The sequence below is a fragment of the Acanthochromis polyacanthus genome, chromosome 6 (genome assembly GCF_021347895.1).
Source record: "Acanthochromis polyacanthus isolate Apoly-LR-REF ecotype Palm Island chromosome 6, KAUST_Apoly_ChrSc, whole genome shotgun sequence".
Lineage (NCBI taxonomy): Eukaryota > Metazoa > Chordata > Actinopteri > Pomacentridae > Acanthochromis > Acanthochromis polyacanthus.
Genome location: NC_067118.1, coordinates 41,899,688 through 41,921,055, shown reverse-complemented (window position 1 = coordinate 41,921,055; position 21,368 = coordinate 41,899,688). Strand labels below are relative to the sequence as shown.

The 21,368-nt window shown below is 40.0% G+C and overlaps 2 protein-coding genes across 5 annotated transcripts in view; one reads left to right on the top strand and one right to left on the bottom strand.

Moving 5' to 3' along the window:
• The window catches only part of LOC110954341 (probable G-protein coupled receptor 153), a 45,423-nt gene extending 29,323 nt beyond the window's left edge, over window positions 1–16,100 (top strand). For 2 of the 4 annotated variants that reach the window (XM_022198806.2, XM_051949261.1), the window contains exons 4-6: window positions 6,532–6,721; window positions 9,526–9,710; window positions 13,119–16,100. In XM_022198806.2, the coding sequence (XP_022054498.1) occupies window positions 6,532–6,721; window positions 9,526–9,710; window positions 13,119–13,967 (1,224 nt within the window). In that variant the 3' untranslated portion in view covers window positions 13,968–16,100. Of the gene's footprint in view, window positions 1–6,531; window positions 6,722–8,945; window positions 8,976–9,525; window positions 9,711–12,101; window positions 12,122–13,118 lie in introns of all 4 variants that reach the window. The other 2 variants (XM_022198807.2, XM_051949262.1) reach the window with 2 other exon arrangements.
• Window positions 16,101–19,604: 3,504 nt separating this feature from the next.
• her3 (hairy-related 3) lies at window positions 19,605–21,049 on the bottom strand. The gene is made up of 4 exons (XM_022198774.2): window positions 20,929–21,049; window positions 20,732–20,827; window positions 20,536–20,617; window positions 19,605–20,400 (listed from the first exon to the last, which is right to left on the bottom strand). Exons 1-4 carry the CDS (start codon window positions 20,974–20,976, stop codon window positions 19,955–19,957), a joined length of 672 nt encoding a protein of 223 aa, XP_022054466.2. The 5' UTR covers window positions 20,977–21,049; the 3' UTR covers window positions 19,605–19,954.
• Window positions 21,050–21,368: the final 319 nt, after the last annotated feature.

Below are 21,368 nucleotides of genomic sequence, written 5' to 3'. Positions count from 1 at the left end.
GGGATTATCCAAATCTGCAGATATTTGTGAGTCTCTGCCCACCATTAGCTGAGCTATAACCAACTTTTCCTTTCCCGCTAAAACAAAACGAGGGCGCCTCATTTAATCTCTGATGATTTAATTGCTGTTTTTATTACTTTGCCTTGATACCAAGTCCTCAAATGAATCCACTTTTGGAGCGTGTGTTGCACGTCTCACCTCGTCCATCCCATCTTCCTTTGTTTTCTGTCTGCGTCTGCACAGTTAACTTCTCCCAGAAAAGCAAAAAATGCCTCTTGTTTGGTAATAGTTTCTACCAAAAATGAATGTGAATAAAGGTGGAGGCTTAATGAGCTCCATTGTTAAATCCCTCCTGATGAGCTCACAGGTCTTTAGGCACAAACACCTGCTGTTTGTTGTTCAGAGAGGACACTGGGAATTGTTTTTATGAATTAGTGCTTTTCAGAGTGAGCTAAAACATGCACATGTGAAATGATACTTCCTTGCAGCTACCCTTGTAAAGCCGCTCTTGTATGGTTTAGCAGAATCAAGCCTCTGTGCTGAGATGTTTTGGTTCAGGATGAAAGCTGAAACTCCCTTCTTGTTGCTGGAAGTTGATGAGAGAGTTTATTTGAAGCGACAGAAGTAGACATTTTTACAGCATCCCATTCTGTTTCTTTATGTGAGCGCAAAGCAGAGAGGGAGGTATAGTTCTGCCAGAAGATAATATTTCAAGTGCAGCGACAGAAACAAGCAAAGGCCTGTTAGTCGTCTTTATGAGCAGACGTAATGAGCTATTTAAATGCATGGAAAGCTGGAGCACATGCAAACGTACATATTTGTTTTGAACTGTAGGGGACAGATGATTATAGCAGAACAGAATCCCCACTGTTTAGACATTATAGAAGCAATAAAAAAACCTAAATGCTAGTATGAAAAGGTTTTTAGATCTTTTCTTATGAAATATTTGCTAAATGAACATGTACACACACGAGTTCTCCAGAGACATATTAGAGATAAATTGCTTCTCAAAGAATATGTAAATCCTCCTAACATTATTATTTGAATGTTCTGGGAAACCATCTTTATAATAAATGTGTGTAGTGTATTTGATTTAAAGAGGAGGGTCATTCCGTATGAAATCAATCAATTTTAAGAAAACTTCCCACCTTCGGATTCAAAGGTCAACATTAAACATAGAAGGGTTTATAGAAGCAAGTTGTGCTTGGGGTCAAAATTCAGGGAAATTCCTCTAATTTCACATGATGTCTTTTATTTTTTGATACCACCTATCCCACATGCTGATACTGACCTTTGAATCCCAAGGTGGGACAGATATTTGTGATTTTTAGCTGTTCATATTTCATGCATTACATACCATAGCACTTTCATTTTATACAGATCCAATCCTTAGATAACCAAATTATACCACATAAAATCTCTAATGGATATGATGATCAGTTTTTGTGTAATGGGTGGACAAATGTAGCAGTTTACAAGTTCGTGATGGATAAAATCGCAACTTTGTCATTCTCTGTAACATGCAATTATAAATATAAAGCAAATATTTTCACATTTCTGAGGACTATAGGTCACTGTGAAATGATTCTGAAAATTTCAGATCTGTATCTTTTGTTGTTCAGAAGTTATAGAAGTCTGAAAATGGTGGAAAATTTCAAGTCTTAATTTTGGCTGCAATAATAGGGTACCCCCTACCTACTTCAAATGGCCATAACTTTGAAACTAATGACAATAAAGCATTCAAATTTTGGATTTTCCCATCATATATATGTAGATTTAGAGACAGTTTTTATCCTAAGGCGGTGCGGCTCATGAACATTAGCCTGAAGAGGCGCTGATAACTCTTATTGTTTGTTGTTGGTGTTGTGTTTTAAATTGTATTTATTGTTTTTATTGTATTGGCTTGCAGAGAGTGTGCCGGGGGCAAACTATTTTCCATTGCTTGTGGTACCTTGTACCCTAATGTATATGACAATAAACTAAACTGAACTGATATAATGTACTAAATCTATGTAAAAACTTAACAAAATCTGAGAGGGTCAGGTGGGGACCACTGGTTGAAATGATATGGAATGACCCAGGATGAAGTACTTGAAACCTAAAATTCGTAACAGTCTGTTCATGATAACATCTTTACCTCTCCATTACTCATAAGCTCTCTAAAGAACAAAATAAGCACCTGACAGTGGAAAATACAGCAGGCATAGCAGTGTTTTAACCCATTCAATCATGAGATGTTGCACTCTGTGATTATGAGGTAAAGTGCAGGAAGAAAACCTGTGTTTAACTCCTGTGTCTTTAGTCGTGTCCTCTGTCTGTGGCCGGCCGTGCTGTTTCTATATCGGGTCGACGTCGTACGGGAACGAGGTCAAAACATGGTCGAGTCTTCACAGCTTCATCAAGTCTGTCAGTAAAGTTGCTGCATTGTTGGTACTCGAGTTCAAGGTACGACAGGAGGAGGTTACGCTGGAGATAATGAGTGTGAGTTAATCAGTCTGATCAATGCCTCGGCCCGATGCATTAGAGATGACGATGAGACACCGAACCTGTCAGCTGTAATGATCGGATAATGTGCTCGGCTGTGGCCACTGAGGGAGGTGACCAATATTAGCTCTAATGTTTGCTGAAGAAAGAGGTTGTGCCCAAAATAAGGTCACCTTTCCATTAGCTAAAGGATTTACTGGCCGGTTTTGTTACACAGTTGATATTAGATATTCAAACTTTGGTTTTAGCTTCTTTGTTTGGCAGGACAAACACTGAAGTGCTGAAATTATTAATCAGCTCGACGAGTGTTTTGAAAGGCAAGTCCTACTCGCATTTTAAACAAAGCTGGTCTGAATCCACAGCAGAATGTAATGGGTTCATCCTGTGCCCACGTTCCACCTCTCCACCAGGTTTCATGACATTTAGCTCCGTAGTTTTTGTCTTATCCTGCTGACAAACGCACCAAATGCCACTAATTGAACATCTAGTGACTCAACTGATATGAAAGAACTTTCCAGTTGTTTTGAAAATCAGTTAAATCCAGCAGAAATATCACAATTTGCTGTTTTTTTTCATTGCATGCCAATGTAAATGTAAAAATCTGAACCTTCGGTTTCAAAGGTCAACATTAAACATAGAAGGGTTTATAGAAGCAAGTTGTGCTTGGTGTCAAAATTCAGGGAAATTCCTCTAATTTCACATGATGTCTTTTATTTTTTGATACCACCTATCCCACATGCTGATACTGACCTTTGAATCTGAAGGTCTGACAGATATTTGTGATTTTTAGCTGTTCATATTTCATGCATTACATCCCATAGCACTTTCATTTTATACAGATCCAATCCTTAGATAGCCAAATTATACCACATAAAATCTCTAATGGATATGATGATTAGTTTGTGTGTAATGGGTGGCCAAATGTAGCAGTTTACAAGTTCGTGATGGATAAAATCGCAACTTTGTCATTCTCTGTAACATGCAATTATAAATATAAAGCAAATATTTTCACATTTCTGAGGACTATAGGTCACTGTGAAATGATTCTGAAAATTTCAGATCTCTATCTTTTGTTGTTCAGAAGATATAGAAGTCTGAAAATGGTGGAAAATTTCAAGTCTTAATTTTGGCTGCAATAATAGGGTACCCCCTACCTACTTCAAATGGCCATAACTTTGAAACTAATGACAATAAAGCATTCAAATTTTGGATTTTCCCATCATATATAATGTACTAAATGTATGTAAAAACCAGGTGGGAAGTTTTCTTAAAATTGCTTGATTTCATACGGATTGACCCAAAAAATAAGCAAACAAACTCATTATAAAATCAGTCGCAGCACTCCTGACATCATTACAAATACGTGCAATCGCTCATTTCCAGTTCTGCAGTTTCATTTAGCAGACACTTTTATCCAAAGCGATGTATATGTTTGAATTACAGTGTTGTCAGTGGCAAATGATGCACATTATATCTGTCCTGTGTATATGTCCTGGCAGTATAGGCGGCTTTTACAGTTACTTAACGCCACAGCGCTTTCCGGCACATAACAGCCGCTAACATACAGGACTGGATGTGAGAGATAACGCACAGGAGGCGCTCAGCTAATTTGTGGGAAGTGCTTGCTGGGAGCACTTTAGCTTGAATATCAGATGCAGATTTTATCATGCGGGTCCAAACTTAAATCACTTTTACAGCAGTCCCTCTGTATAAGGGTTTCAGAATCTAAACGACATCAGCTCCCGTTTCATATTCATGCCACTTCGATGCGATCCCTGAGATGTAGCTCCAGGCTCAGGCCATCATTTTAATACATTGCACAGAACTTTGTGTGGTCTCTCGGCTGCTGAGGTGGCTGTTTGATGCTGCTGCTGCGAGTAAACGTATTTACGTCGAGAGCAGGCATAAGATGACACCCATTCTAAGTGATGTATCTGCTTTCATTCACTCTGCTTGTTTTCTCTCGTAAATTACAGCTTCAGGTGATCCTGCAAAAGGAGCCTAATGTCCTTGCTGCCACGTCGACAAGATTTATTATTAGAAACTTTGAAAGAAAACAGCCAAGAAAGCAACGCTGGCAGAAAGCAAAGCTGAATAAATATTAGCGTTTAACGTGATGCCACAACAGGGAATGTATTCGATTAATATCAATATTTATTGTACACAAAGATCAGAAAATCACAATGCCATTTATCCGAACGGGTCTAAGCTTGTACCACTGAGACCGGCTGAAGCAAAGGTGAAAATCACTGCACCCTAAAACGTGACTGCATGTCAAATATCACTGCGTTTGATTCACTTGTGCCGGCAGCCATCACACTGAAGTCGGGTCTCAAATGGTGCTTTTCCACCAGCACCTACTCGACTCGACTCAACTCGGTTTGTGAGGTTTTCCTTTAGGACGCAATACCTGGAACCAGCTGGTGGAAAAAATGCCCCTTTCAAAAGAAGAAAAAAAAAACCTATTTCAAGGACCTTCTACCTTGAAATAAGTGAAAAAATCTGCCAATAGAACAAGTGAAAATGGCTTAGTAAGATTTCTTGAAATAAGATATTTAGAATATTGAGATCTTAAAATTAGCTGGGAAAAGTGATTTTAACCTTTATTTCATCAGGATTGTCAAGCTTAGATGTCTTAAAATAAGCCAGACATGCAAAAAAATAATAGCAGTTTTTCACTCAAAAACAGATTTTTGCTTTCATGTAACCTCCTAGTTTGAGAGAGATTAACCGTCCCGTTGTCCTCATTTACAGGCATCAAAAAATATTGTTTCCTTGTCTGAAAAAAATCCTAAAAGTCACCAAAAGATTCCCTAAATTTCTGAAAATTTGCAAAACCTTCAGGAAGAAAATTCTAATAATTCCTTAAAAGGTGCATTTAGAAAAATCCTCCAAATTTGACAAGAAAATTCTTGTAAATATTTTCAAAAATTAAGTAAAAATCTTCCCAAAAAATCCTACAAATATCTAAAGTGATCACATATATATATCAGTAAAACTTGTAATATTTTCTTTAAGAACATTCACAGAAAAATCAACCAAAATCCAGCGAATTTTCACCAAAATATGTTCAAAAATTTCACAAAAATGTTGAAAATGTGGACATCAGAAGTTTACCTGTGAAAATATTTTTTTTCCCACATTTTCAAACTTTAAAAATTTGACCCTCAGGACGACACGAGGGTTAAACTTATTCTGAGTTGTAAAATTCAACTCAAAACAAGATAATTTCAAGATTGTTTGACTTAAGATATTTAAGATGCATTGTCTTAAAACAAGTCCCTCCATCTGCTGAAATGTCACTTGCTTAGTTAATTTATCTCAAATCGAGTGGGACGATAGCCTAGCCATGCTACACCCATGTTTCTGACGGCACAAGGGTCTAGGGAAGCTCGACAGGGAGGGAGGCGGGCTAAAAGGTTGTCTATCAAATCCCTCTGCAGCAGTTGGGTAGGTATACAACCAATCAACGCAACGAATAGGCTGACGTGGTTCCGAGAGCACCGGCGGATTGTGGCTAAGTCCCATTAGCTTCCCAACCAGCGGAGCCAACTGGTATATTAAGGATTTGCCATATCCCGTCGGCATAAGTCCAAATACGTCTTTCTTCTCAATGAAACACTTCAGTGCCGCCCTTTGTTTATCTTTCAAGTTGAATTTTAGCTTCAAATCTTTAAGGGCTGTGGCCAAAGCCGAGTCGAAAGATAACTGTTTATTGTGCGCCGGTTGTTTCTGTCAGAATCGTCACGCCTCTGTCGTCACTTAGTTACGCCCGCCTTCTGACTCTACACTTCATGGTGATTGGTCCGGCCAGTTTTAGGAGAATCCAGCCTCGAGCCTTATGGAGGGTGACTAGACCCACCCTGGCAGAGAATTAAATTCATTGCCGTGGGTTGTCTAGCGCGGCTAGGCTAGTGGGACGAGACATTTTAACTAAAAAAAGGACAAACAGACTTGGTAAGAGTTTAAGTTTTTGCAGTGTTGTACCAACTCATGAGACTTCTCTGTGAGCTCTAACAGATGCTGGTGTTTGCTGAACCCGCACAGGTGGTGAGTTTCGCCAGCCTGAAGTTCGACCGCTCCTACAACTGGATGGTTCTGTGCGTGCTGTGGTGCTCCATCGCCCAGTCCATCCTGCTGCCCATGTTCCTCTGGGCGTGCGACCGCTACCGGGCCGACATCCGCATGGTGTGGGAGAAGTGCGTCGCCATCATGTCCAACGACGACGTGGACGAGGGTAAGCTGCTGTCAGGCGCCTCCCCCCCCCCCGGTCCTGCCTCCTTTTCTTTCCCCTTCCTCTTCACCTGATGATGGGAATATGGATGTCCGTTCCTGTTTCCTCAGACGGCTCAGGGTAGATTAGTAAGAACGTGGAGTTTTTTCTAACCCTAACCAAAGCTAAATTGGCTAAAAAGAGAACGTTTTAAGTTTACAACGCTCCAAACAATAAATATCTTTAACTGAAACTGCAGATAGTTTGCTTTACAACCCCATACGTGATTCCCAAAAGAAAGATTCATGTGTTCAGCTCTAGACTGTTGTAGGAATTTATGGGCCAGAAGAGTTTTATTTCTTATTCTGACAAATAGTTAATGTCAAAATATTGGGAAGCAATTGTGCAGGAAAGGAACAGAGGTTAGTTTGCAGCTGAAACACCTCTGCTTTACAGAATAATTCCTAATAGAAACATCCTGCAGGAACCGTATGGTGCGATCTCTGCAATTTGTCAGACTTTAATTAATTTGCAAATTAGCAGCTGAGACGTGATGTAATTCATAACATTTTTCAATTAAATCTTTAGATGGAATCCAGAAGTCATGATAATAACCTCATATGATCATCAGGACTCCGTGTAGGCTAAAATAAAGCCTTTAAAATGAATGTTCTTGATTAGAAAATGTAATGTATTTATCATTATTTTGGGCAACATGAATACCTTTCTAGTCTGGACTGTATTTAGCCCGGGGGTCAAAATAATGATTCATAACTAAATTATAGTAAATGATCACATCATTTATTGCTGTTTTTACACCATTTGGATGAATATTACACATCATTTAGGCTGTTTGTATGTTTCTTAGACACAAAGTTGCGGTTAATTTAGGTTGTTCAGAGTGAATTTCTTGTGTTTTGTTGTAGCTGCAGGTCTGAAATCAGTGGTCAAATGTTATCATGTGACCTATCAAGTGACCTTTGTTGTCAGGAGATGAAACTGAAGTGACAAGTGTCTGTGTAACTTAAGTCTCTCTGCTAAAATATACCTTCTGTGTTGTTCTACATGTTGTGTACTTTCTAAAATGCTTTGCTCTCCCATGCTATGAGATTGATGTCATAAAAAAAACAGAAATATTGCTGGACAAAGGACATATTTACCTTGCAGCACTTTTGTCTTTTTTTTTTTCCACTCTAATGCATTTAAACTGGGCAATCTTCCTCTGGACGTGAGAGGATGATAAAATAAATGGTCCCCCATTTATTTGTTAGAATCCAGAGCGAAAACTGGAACAGCTGCAGTGAAGCTCAAAAGCACTTTCATGTCATTATGATGGTCATATTTCCCTCGAGTCACAAAAGGATACAGACTATGGAGTCACAGGAGTGCCACATCAAAATATAAATAAATATATAAATAAATAAATGTTCAAATATAAAGAGAAATAAATAAGTAAATGTGGAAATATAAAGAGAAATAAATAAATAAGTAGGAAAATTTTGTCTTTGCGTTTACCTTTTCTGTTTTTTCCATTTATTTATTTATTTATATCTCTTTATATTTCTTTCTTTCTTTCTTTCTTTCTTTCTTTCTTTCTTTCTTTCTTCCTTCATTTCTTCATTTATATTTTGATGTGGCACTCCTGTGACTCCATAACAGACAAGTTTTTATTATTTTTCCTGAACGCAGAACTGAAAATGAAATGATTTGAATGTATGCTTTTATTTCTTTTTGTTGGTTGTGTTTGGTTTATTTTCTCGTTATTTGTGTGATTCAAACAAACCGCTGGTCAGATTGTCGTGACTTAAAGGCGAGTAAATATCTGACTAATAGATAAGAGAAAGAACATCTTTGATTACAGAAATCCAGGGTTTTTTTGGGTTTTTTCAAAGGGCTGAAAACATTTCACCAGCCAATCACAGACACTTCGACAAAATCTGGTCCCAAAATTAGGTCACATGATAATCATAGGCAGGTTGGATCTCATGCAAACTGATGACAGAATGAACAGTATATCTTTCTTTTTTCTTTTATTCTTCTTTTTCCTATTGGCGCTGTTTAAACTCGACCCGATCTTGAACCCTTCTCTCCTGTTTCTAACCCTCCGAACCTTTTGATCCTCTCCCTCTTTTCGACAACCCTCCCCCCATAACTGCTCATTGTCCAGCAGGAAACCGCTAAAAACGACACAAGGCAGTCCATATTCTGTGTGATAATTAACACTGCCAGTTCTCTGCTTTTTTTCCAGAGGGCTTGCCATGTATAAGTCATCACAGTTGTATGTATAAGGATTGTTTCCTGTTTTTTCCTGAGCTATTGACTTGCATGCCGAGCTGCCTGTGCGAATAGCTACTTCCATCTTTCATCCTTTTGGCCAACATTTTCCTCAAGACCAGCATTTTACACCCTCTTCCAATTGATCTGTAATGAACATAAATGCAGTAATTGGGAAAATATACTTGGTAGATGGGTATTTATACGCTAAAAACACTTGATATTGTGTGTATGACATTGTTGTTGCCCTGTAAAGATTTTAAATGCAATTATCTGGCATTGTTACTAAATTCAGCTCTAACCAGGGGCCTTTTCACCCCCTCACTAAACATTTACATGAAATTATTGGTAATTTGCTGCGTTTTTTTCCCTCTCTTTTTAAAAAGAAACAAATCTAAACCTGATATACCTGAGCAAACCGGTAGGAAAAGTCAACAAATCGGAGAACAAATTGAACTTGTCTCTCTTATCTATTCGTCTGTCTGTCTGTCTGTTTTGTGTATTGAGTCCGTTGTTCTCTAATCCTGACGCTCGTGCTTTTCTGCACTTTGCAGAAAACAGCCAAGATGGAGGAATTCATGCCGACTTAATATATGACAGACCATATGACTATAGCTCGGCGCCTGAAATCGTGACGATAGACCGTAATGCCAAGTATGAGTTCTCAACCTTAGAAAGGGGGGTTCTGCAAGGTTATCCATTGAGGGAACAACAGGAAGATAAAATGCAGTATTTGCAGGTATATTTTTTTATTGATTTTCTTCATTTCTTTTACTTGATCAGTTGAACTCTTTTTACTTCATTGCTTAATGTGCATGGTGCAACGGCCTTGTGAGCCTTTCCAACATCTTGATTGAATTTTCTGGAACCATTTGATGATGCTATCTCTCCCAGAAATGCCACAGATTTTTCCCTTTCTTTTTTTTTTTTTATTTATTTACGTGAATCAAAAATACACTCTGGCTGACTAATGTTTGGTAAATATGACCATCAGCAGTCCCATCAACACATTAGACGTGCCTCATTTGTCCAGCAGTGTGTTGCGGTGGCCGACAGGTGCAAACACAGAAATGATCCAAAACCAAAAACTCACAAACACAGAAAACACATGCAAGAAAAATATGCTGCAACAGAAGCATGCTGCAATCACAGAAGCGATGCAGAAGCAGACTTGCAAAATCACAAAACAGATGCAAACGAAAAATGCTGCAAATTCAATCCACAACGGAAGTGCACCAGACAAGAAGAAGGAGAAGAAGAAGAAAAAGAAGGAAAACATACCTTTTCACACTGAAAGAAGTTGCACCATAGATATATCATATCTATGAATTGCACGCCTTCTTTTTCTTCTTCTTCTTCTCCTCCTTCTTCGTGTCTGGTGCACTTCCGTTGTGGATTGAAGTTTTTCTCTTGCGGTTGTTCTGGGGGTTTTGTGTGTGTTTTTATACCGGGCTTTGCAAAAGTTCTGTTACACTTGTTGAGACATTCACGAAAATGAACACAAAGATTTTTTGGTGCAATAAGATAAAACTTTTGGGTGGCCACATTTCTGATTAATATTATCATTAACACATATATTGAAATATTTGGAAAATAAAAAATTATCTTATTGCACCAAAAATATCTTTGTGTTCATTTTGCTTGCATTTTGCAAGTGTAACAGAACTTTTGCAAAGCCCGGTATATTTGCAGCATTTTTCGTTTGCATTTGTTTTGTGATTTTGCAAGTCTGCTTCTGCGTCATTTCTGTGATTGCAGCATGTTTCTGTTGCAGCATATTTTTCTTGCATGTGTTTCACGTGTTTGTGACTTTATGGTTTTGGATCATTTCTGTGTTTGCAGCGCTTTTGCCGTTTGCAGCCCGTTTGCACCTGTCGGCCACCCTACGGTAGTGTGTCCTAGCCGTGGACCTGCAAGCAATTCACATTTTACATTTTGTAAGAGGGTAAGAGTTTAGTAACCGACTTACCTTCTGCATTTCAGGAATCCCTCAAGGCTTCAGGAAAACACTATAAACATCTACTAACGTTCGACCCAAAAGCATTGTGTCCATTGGATCCAGCATCCATCCCAGTCAGATGCAGAACATTGAAATGCTCATTCCCAGCCTGCATTAACAAACAAAGCTTGTGCTAACATGCAGCCTTCTAGGACAATTCAGCCAAACTTTCTGTTCGGTTTTGATTCCAATGCTGACTAAATTGTGTTCCAGTATGAGATAATTGGCTTGATATCGATCAGAATAAGTGATTAAAGTGATTATGAACTACTAGACTTGGCCTGGAAGACTGTGGTGAGAAAAACCTTTAGAATCAGCTAATGCAGCCCACATAACGTTAACTTTAACAAAGCATCTTAACGCTGTGTCATCTTTGTATTAAACAGTTAAAAGGGGGCAACCTGAAGCCCCTGCTGTTACATTTGTTGAAAATAAAATCACTGAAATTGGTCCAGCATTGTAATGGACATATCAGTGCTCCTATGGAGTTAAATTTTAATCCAATCTGACTTTCTAAGAAGTCTTGAAACAGAGATGTTTACAGTAGCTGTCACTTCATCGCATCAGATCATTACTCCACCCATCGTTCTTGTGTCAGATACTCCTTTTCATATTTCGATAGATGTGTTTTCTTATGGAGTAGTATCCAGCTGTGTCGTTCCTTGCCGTACGTGTGTGACTGTGAAACGAATAAAGTGCATTTTTGATTTCAGTTACAGGACGACTGACTGAACTCTGGTACAGTCACTTTATTTCTGTTGCTCCTCAAAGGCCCTCAAAGTAGATCACGAAGCAACAAAAACCCCCCCAAATCATAATCAAGTAACGCCTACATTTGAGAACTGCCGCGGCACCTCTCAAGTGGTTTTGATTACGGAATAAAGTCGCTTTGGCTTTATTGGCCTGTTGGCTCCCTCCCTCTCTGTCCATCCTTCCAAGTCTGTCCTGCATCTAAAGTCATTCTAATGCTTGTGCTGCCCTCTGCCGTTCCCACCTAACACATCCAATGCTACTGTATCGTCTGCTGTTTGATTTCTCCTGCATTTACTAAAAGCCACCACAGGGGGGCAGGCTGGTATCAGTCTTGAGGCTCTTGACGTCACCTTACCAAACCCTCTCTCTCTTGCATAGTTGTCAGAACAGAATGGAATGTGAGTATAACATGTAGGGAATCATCTACCTCTTACAGTTTTCCTCTCTAGATAGAGGAGGTGCTGTTTGTTAAAGAGTTTTTTTTTTTTTTAAGTCCATGCATTTCTTGAGGGATTGATTTACAAATTAAAGTTAAAAGCAACTCAAAGTCTTATACAGACAACTTTTATGTGCTACATGTAGGATTTCAAGCAAACAAAACGCTTGAATCAGGCTTCCAAAAGTATTCTTTCTGTGAATTATGCTTCAAAAAGTTCTCGGGCATCACTTAGACGCAAGAAGCATAACTCCCATTTACTGTAAAGCCTCATATCACTGTCCACAAAAACTTTAATGTCTGAGGCAGTTGAAGAAAAGCAGAGAGCAAAGCTTTCGTCCATCCTCACAGCACAGGTGGCGCCGTCTCACCTGTAGAAGTCAGATGGTGGCAGGTCGGATCAGTAAAGTGCATGAGACAACAGTTCAAAGTCACATTTGACTGCTTCTTCCACGTATACTCCGTGAAAGGAGCAACAGTGCTGAAGTTCAAAGCTTCCTCTCCAATTTTTCTTTGATTGTAGCCTATTTACCTGACCTGGCACCGTCTGGTTTCTACAAGTGTTGATGGGTGCATCATCCTGGAGCAGAAGCATTCCAGCTTGAAGCTTTGCTCTCCTTGCAAAGAAAATGATGCCAAAACATTTGAGGTTTTGTGAGCAGTGTTTTAAGGCTTTATAGTGTACAGTTATGCCCCAAAATGGAAGTTAGTCCTTTGTTTCCATGTGAGGCAGAGAACTTTTTGAAGCACTCCTGTTTTTACACTGATCAGTTAACGCTGTCACTCAAGAATCCTACATGTATCACTCTTTATACCTGATAGTGTAGGTAAATCTAAAGCTCTATTAATGATACACAATATGCAGCTTACTTAATGTTTGTGTTGCTCTAGAATTCAGTTTGAATTCAGGGCAGACTCATGTCTATAACTGAGGGCTTTGGTCTGTGTCTTGCGTCCAGGTGCCCCCTACAAGAAGATACTCCCACGACGAAACCGACATGTGGACCAGCGACCGGATCCCCTCATACCTGCACCGATGGGGCTCCACCGAGGACATGATAGTGAGTGCCCACTACAGCTCCACCTTGCCGCGCCACGAGAGGCGCAGGAGCAGCCTGGTCTCCTACCACGAGGAGAGCCACCATCACCACCACCCTCACCGCAAGCGGCGGCGCTCTGAGGACAGCATGCACTCCCTCAGGCATCTGCCGCGCGTGGTCTGCGGCGGCGAGCGCTACGAGGACGAGCTGCGCTGCTTCAGCCGCGACGAGGTGATCAACTTTATAGACGAGACGCCGCTGCCGAGCCCCAGGAAGAGCCCGCGGCGCACGTCAACCATCTCGCTTATCCCCAACGTGTACGAACAGCACACAGTCATCCTCCCTCACTTCCCGCTCACAGACTTCGAGCGCGAGCCTCAAGCGCTCAGGCGGCTCTCGGAACACAAAAGGAGCGGCAGTAGTCGGGGAAACTCGCCCGAGGGTTCCCCCAAACCAGACAGACCTGCCGGGAAGAAGAGCCCCGGGGCTTGTGGCTCCGGGAAAGGCTGCAGGGAGCGTCCTCGAGACGGGAAGCAGCAGAGGGAAGGGGGCTCACCTGGGCGCAGCCAGCAGACTTCAGGGCACTCCGGCTGCAGGCCCCGGACAGGTGGAGGTGCCAGAGCCGGAGCTGCACCCGAATGGGGACACCAGAAGCACCTGAGCAAGGCTGAGAGTAAAGGAAGCACAAACAGTTTTGTAAGCACGCCCTCAGCATCGTCCTCGGGATACATCACCTTCCACTCTGATTCTGTAGGCTCCACCACCTGAAGTTCCCGTTATTCATGTCAGCATTAGGACTGGAAACCGCTGGAACATCAGTGGTTACAGAGAAGTGACATGCTGGAATATATCGGCCTTTTATTTTCTACCTGTGCCACTATTCAGTTTTACTATCAAGGACCAACAAACAGCTGTTCTGCTAAATGGCCTTAGGAGCTTTGGACATCATTTCTGAATGGGCCTTATGTTGATTTAGTGCGCAGGCTGGTGAAAAGGTTGGGTTTCTCTGTAACTCAGCTTCCACATCACAAAATATCCACTGAGGACACCTCCCTCCCCCCAGCACTGACACAAAGAAACTGTTTTTATTGCTACATTCCTAATCTGGTTTGGTTGTTTGATATTGTTTCTTACAAAATTCTCCAAGATTTCAGAGGCAGTTGTCAGGGTGGTGTGTTTCTCTTTCTTTTTTTTATTACTTTAAAAACTTGAACTCCAGTTGTACTTTATTTGGCCAGTAATGACTGTGTGTTGTTGTATGGACACAAACCTTCCTGAATACTGCCCACAAACCTCGAGCTCGACTTGAGGATTTGACACATTTTACATATTTACCTTGCTTTGATCATGATGTACAATTTTTCTATTGACATTATTATTATTATTCACGGCACACATGAGAAGCTTTTTTTTTTGAGCACCCTACATTGGAGTAAATCGAGAGTGATGACCCCAAACTCTGAAACGCCTGATAGTTTTACAGTTACTGTGTGAGATATTGAGATTTAACGTGACGAACCCTAAATCCTTAATGAAAATGTGAAGTCATTTTTTTTTAAAAAGAAGCTCGACATGTCATGTATATATGAAGGATACTGGGTTTATGGTTTTGGTGTTTTCTGTTTAATTGCTTCGAACACGTCCTCCCAAGTCTTATTTTTCCAACGTTTGTTTTAACTTTGGGGATGCTCACCACAATCAGTACAGACCATCAGATGAATATGCAAACGGTGCTTTATCCTGATCGGCTGAGCCTCTCAGTCTGACCTCATGTCTTATTGGTTTCAGTAGAAAGATTTTTTTCAAGCAACCAGCTCAGAGGGAACCCAAAACTGGTCCAAAACTTTAGCTTTCCGCTGTGATGTAGCATAACTTGAATGCTGGTTTCAACACACATGAGGACCATTATTAAGAAAATAGACTGCAAATTCATAACTTATGATAAATTATTAGCTTCTGCAAAAGACAAGCACGATATATTTGATATGTTATCTCAGTGGCCCGGTTGGTAAAAGGTCGACACATGCCTTTTCTTTTTGGCTAAATTTAACAATCTGGTTTTCATTCATGCACACCAACGGCACAAGCATCAGGAGCAACTGGAGGTTCAGGATCTTGGGAGGTTTTATTTATGAAATGTTGCTTTTTTTTAAAAAAAAATCTGATTAATCCAATCCTTATGAAGTAACACGAATTATATGCAAACATCTCCAGAGGGATGCTGCAGGGAAATTCAGGTTGATTTCTATATTTTTATCTAACATCAAAGAATAAAAGGTCAAGAACAAAAGCTGCTTTAGTTAAACCAGGAGATAAAATGCCCCATCGTTTCTCACTGGACTGAACTTTACAAAGCCCACAGTTCCATTTTTACCAAAGTGATCATTTCCGAACAGGAGTGAAAACTCTTCACTGACTGAAATAAAGCAGCAGGTAGCAGACAGTAGCTGCTAAGGTGAATGTATGTAAGGAAATTATGAGGGCAAAACGAAACGGAAACATCCCCTTTGACAGCCTTATTAGTTGTGAAATTTTATTTTTTAACTATTACCATCCAAGTAATAAAGTTGCACGTGTTTTTGCATATATGTTTTGAATCATCCGCCGTCGTTTAAGTGTTTCATTTAACGCTCATGTGTCCGTGCACCTTTCACTGTTCAGTTTGACCAGTTAGCAGGAGCTTTCTTTGGAAACAGAGCACCACGTTCCCCTGTCAGACTTTTGCTGTGTGTCATAGATCGTTTGGGATTTTGTTGTGTTTGCAATATTAAAAATATAATTTTGTAACATATTCAAAGATTTATGACTCAAATATGAATGATGTTCAATGTTATGATTTTCTTGTTCAGATGATGACTTTGTTTTAAAAAAAAGATACGACTGATTAAATTCACAACATGATGTTTCAGAGTGTGTTTGTAGAATTCTGCAGCAGATGTACTTTCTTTTTTACTGTTGCACGCTTGTTTGCTTTTTTCCAGGTGTTCCAGGCACTGATTTTCTTCTTTTTTGTCTCCAAGGCCGCAGAAACTTGAAGCCCAGCAGGTCCCAGGTGGAAAACAAGGTTTGTTGTTTTGCTCAGTGATGTGAGGTGGGATTGATAGGTCTGCATCATTTTGGCAAGAAAAGATAAAAACATAAATCTTGTTTGGAGCCATTATTTAATGGAGCTGCATTTTTTCTTCCGTTTTTCTTTAAAATGTCAGTTAATGGAAACTTAAATTTTGCATAAAAAACATTTTGCACCACTTTTTTTTCTGTTTGCATCATGCTCATCCATTTTTTTTTCCTAGGAAAGAGACAATAACGTAAGTCTTGATTGTATCTAAACTGTTTTTCATTGTTTTCCTCTAAGACTTGGGTCAATGGAAACTTATTTCAAGTTTTGAGTAAAAATAGTTTGTCACCATTTCTCAATCCTTCTGTTTGCATCATTCTTACCCTTTTTTCCCAGAAAATGGTCAGTAGCTTAAGTCTTTATTGGACATATTATTTAATGAAGCTTTTTATTTCTGCGTTTGCCTTTAAAATGTGAGTTAATGGAAACGTATTAAAATATAATTTGGCACTACTCTTCTTATGTTATCATGCTCACCCTTTATCCTGGGAGAAGGTCAATACTATAAATCTTGATTGGAGCTGTTATTTAATGAATCTGCATTTTTTTTCCTGTGTTTGCCTTTAAAATGTGACTTGATGGAAACGGACATCAAATACAGTTTGCCGTCTCTCTGCTGTTTGCATCATGCGCATCTTTTTTTTTTTTCTAGGAAAGGAACAATAACATAAGTCTTTTTCTGCTTTTGCATTTAAAATGGGACTTAATGGAAACATATTTCGTACAGTTTTCCACCACTCTTGTTCTGTCTGCATCAAGCTCACCCTTTTTTCCTGGGAAAAGGTTAATCACATAAATCTTGGTTGGAACTATTATTCAATGGGCCTGCACTTTTTCTCAATGTTTTAATGGATATTTATTTCAGTTTTGCATAAAAATACATTTTACTGCAATTTTCAACCCTTCTTTTCTTCTTCTTTTGTTTGCATCATGCTCACTCTTTCTCCTAAGAAAGGATCATAAATCTTAAGCTACACTTTTTTTCTGTCTTCCTTTAAAATGTGAGTTACTGGAAATGTGTTTAAATTGTGAGAATACAGTTTGCCACCACTCTTATGTTTGCATCGTGCTCATTCTCTTCTTCCCAGGAAAGGAACAGTAACAGAAATCTTGATTGGAAACATTATTTAATGGAACTGTTTGGTCTTAAAATGTGAGCTAATAGACACTTATTACAATTTTGTGTAAAGGTAATTTTTTCAATCCCTCTATTCTTCTGTTTGCATCATGCTCACGCTCCTTCCTAAGGAATGGTCAGCGACATAAATGTTGATTGGAACTATTACTCAATGGAGCTGTGCTTTTCTCTGTATCTGCCTTTATAATGTGAGTTAATGGAGCTTATTTCAGCTTGCCGCTTCTCTTGTTCAGCTTTTGATCGACACCGAGTTCTTCAATTCAAACTAAGAGGGGTGTTGTCTCTAATCAGCTGATTGTTCAGTGCAGACCAGTGTTGGAGGAGAGGTCAACAATGAGCACGGACACGGCTCTTCCTGCTAGCCAAAAGGTAATTCCACGGTGTTGCTGTGGGTCCTTCTGGAGGCAGCCTGGAGCCAAAAGCCTCATCTACTGTGTGCAGTTCACACTTAATTATGGGTCTCTGGGTGAGTCACGTACTGTGTGTTTTAATTGCACGAGTGAAGACGTGACAGCAGACCGTGAACCTGGACACATTTACCAGCAAACTGGGCAAAGAAGTGAGGCGTCTGCAGCGCACTTCATCCACGTCTGGTGTCTTAAGAGCGCTCCACTGGGCCCAGTTTAATGCTAATAAACTATTCTCTGCTGCCCTTCGCTCCTCAGCCCTAATGTGCGTGGCTTTTATAGTGCAAGGAGCAAGGCTACTGAAACAATGCTGGGAAGAGTTCATAGAAATTCTTAGAAAAAGTTGAAGGGCATTCAGTATGGAAGTCACGTGGCCTTCTCCTTTCTTGTATTAAACAAACTCCTCTTGTGTTCCTGAACCTCTGCTGGTCACATCAAAAGAGTGGCTTTGACTTTGTGGATAGAGGAGGTTAAGAAGATGTACAGAGCGGGGTTATGAGCAGAGCAAACAAAAAAAGCTTCGAGAGTGATACTTGAGTTTATTTCTTGCTTTTGGGGCGAAAAAAATCTCTAACCAAGCAGCAGCTTCTTGTCCTCAGCCCTCATCTGTGAGACAGCAGTGTCTTTTCAACGTGTGAAAGAACTGTGGGCGTTTCAGCAATTCTCCTCGCTGTAAGGTGCCATCCTCTCCAGAGCTGCTCTCCGAGAATGGAGAGACACTTTACGACATCCATGCCAAAGCAGCGGAAGAAAACTATTGGGTGCGTAAAAGGAGGAGGCTGGTGAACGGATCTGGAGTTTTGTGCAACAAGCCAACAGGGCACAGGTGCAGTCTGTGTGGCGCACCAAGCTTGGGTTATATAAAAACACTGAAAACTGTCCTACTTCAGCATCCTGAAACACTACTGATGAAATGGCAATTGCACATAAATGCTAATGCACATAGTTATATGGTGGTACTGAGCATCAGCATAGGTGCATACTAAGCTCATACATGTCATGCACTTACATACTCATATGTGCATGGTAGTAAATATGTATATGCATGCACATAAATGGCAATATGCATAGATTAACAAGTGTCAGTATGTGCATGACAGTTTGAATGTGGAAGGGATTCAATTTAGGCCTAAACTGCTTCATATAGCTACAACTGCACTAAAATATGAAAATAAATAATCCAAAAAGCTGCCCTGTATAGTCTAATCTGTCATTTCCATTTTTAAGTTAGGCTCGTTTACATGAATTATGTTATTGTCTTTAAACATTAGGCCTCACATGCACAATATAGTATTGTATTTATTTGAAATTAATGAGGATTACAGTAAATTTTATCAAGTGGTTCCGGATCTGTGAAGTAACAAATAAACGGGCTAAGTACAGTTATGTGAACTTAAGGAACTTAGAACTGCTTTATTTCAGGATTTTTCTCGACTAAACTCGCCCCTCTCCAGGTCCACAGGACCCCAATAAGAGAACTCAGCGTGTAATTAGTGGTCTAGAGCAGAAAATTGTCGCGCTGTCCGACAAGCATCTGATTTGCCCGCCACTGTTTCGCTACTTACGCGTGAAACCAGACAAGAATGGAAAAAGAATCAAAGTCAAACCCTGCACTCTGCTTTATCCGTTTTTTCTTCACGTGTCAACACCACAAAATGATTCCTGAATGGCGTAAATTTGATGTTTTGCCCAAGAACAAGAAAAAGTTTGAAAACGTGTAATGATGAATTTACGAAATTCAGAATGTTTAACTCTTTATAACAACAAAAGCACTCATTTGTTGCTCCAAAGGCCCTTAATCATGAGACCCACGATCTGTCATGTTTTCACTTTCCATCTTTTCTCAATATATGCCATTGCAACATTAATACACAACTCATTGGCTATAATTCTTCATGCATATTGTACTAAACAATGGATGGAAGGTTAGGATCTAATCATTGTGGGGGGAAAAACAAAACAACCTTATTTTTATTTTTATTAAGAAAATAAGGCATTTACAGTATAAGTAAAAACATCGTGTAAATCTATAGTGCAAATATTAACATTCAATCAAGCTATAACTCAGGATATTGACAGTTTTTCGTCAGCTCTACCAGGGCCGCCACACACTGTGCTGAGTGTTTGCAGCTTCGTGCCTGTGGCTGACAGAGTGGACCTTTTTGTTGTGACTGGAACTGTTCTCATTAGTGTTGCGTGGAGCAGCGTGTTTGTCTTCACTCGGGAGAAAAGGAGACGAGTTTGCGCTGTGTCGTTTCAGAGCTTTAGATCTGACCGTTTTCCCCTCCTCAGGTCCGGCTGCAGATGGGAGAAGCTTCCGCGCCTCTTCCCGTGCCTCGGACGGCTCCAGGCCGCTGTCCAGGGTGCTGGAGACGTCTCCTCCGCGCCGAGAGCGGCAGAGCTTGTTGGAAAGCTGCGTCAGCATCCAGCGGTCGCTCCCGTTCAAGCTGTCAGCCATCAGCAGGTATTGGTTCACGTTTGCCAGGCAAGTGCGAAAGCCAGAGTGGTATTCAGAGAGCTCGGAAGCAGCCGCAGTGACTGGAAGCAATGGAAAGACAAAAGTGAGAAATGTACAGAATATGCGCGCAAAGATGCGTTTGGAGCAACGGTAAAACTATAAGTTAAGTATCTGAACAATTTCTCGCTCTTAACATGAAGCTAACTGTAACTTACAGCTCTGGATCTTTTGGAGGTTCCTTAGATGTTTCACGGTGAGCTCCAAGATGTCGGCCTTTTCCAGTTTGCGTTTTCGAATCTGAGAAAAGAGGCAACATTCATTAGACAAAAATCTCTCCAGATAATCGGCTCAATCATCCATTGCGAAAATTAAAAATGTTCCGATTCTAAAAATCCCAGTCTGCATACTTACACTGCTGCTGTAGTAGTTCTCCAGGAGAGATTTTAATTGGTCCAAACACTGGTTTATTCGAGCTCTTCGTTTCTTTTCCATGAGTGGTTTGGAAACCTGTAAGAAGCAGTAGACGTTACTATCACAGTATTTTTATTTTTTTTAGCACCCAGTGATGTTGTCTCCACTTAAATCCAGTTCCTCTTTATTCTACACACCTTGTTTCCAGAAATGGGTTTGGATTTTTCCTCTGTCGTCGCCACCATTCTCTTAGTCCTTTTAAATGTGCTTTCCTTGAACTTAATCTCTTTCCTTCTCTGGCCCACAAATGAAGGAGTGAGTGGATTTATATAGAGACACCCACTTAACATCTCAATGCAAACAGTCCCGCCTGTTTCTTGCGCTCAAATGAACAACACTGGCGTCACTTGACAGCCAAAACCAACCAAAACGTTTCACCTAAGAAGAGACAATCCAGTAAGTCTGTGCTCTTCAAATATTTTAAAATGTGGAAAACTTTAGCATTTATTTTAAACCCACATTACCTGAAATGATTTATTATTATTGGACCTTAAGTAAATCTTTCTCTTTTATCAAAAACTTATTAACAGAAGCAGAAAATTCCTTGTTTCACGGAGACCAGAGAAATGAAACTACC

Bases quoted from the DNA above. Each gene is read 5' to 3' on its own strand.
- her3 (XM_022198774.2), bottom strand. From the start codon at position 20,976: ATGGTGGCGACGACAGAGGAAAAATCCAAACCCATTTCTGGAAACAAG. The intron at 20,618-20,731 runs GTAAGTATGCAG...CTCTTTTCTCAG, and splicing joins AGAACTACTACAGCAGCAGT to ATTCGAAAACGCAAACTGGA. The intron at 20,401-20,535 runs GTAAGTTACAGT...CATTGCTTCCAG, and splicing joins CCTCCAAAAGATCCAGAGCT to TCACTGCGGCTGCTTCCGAG.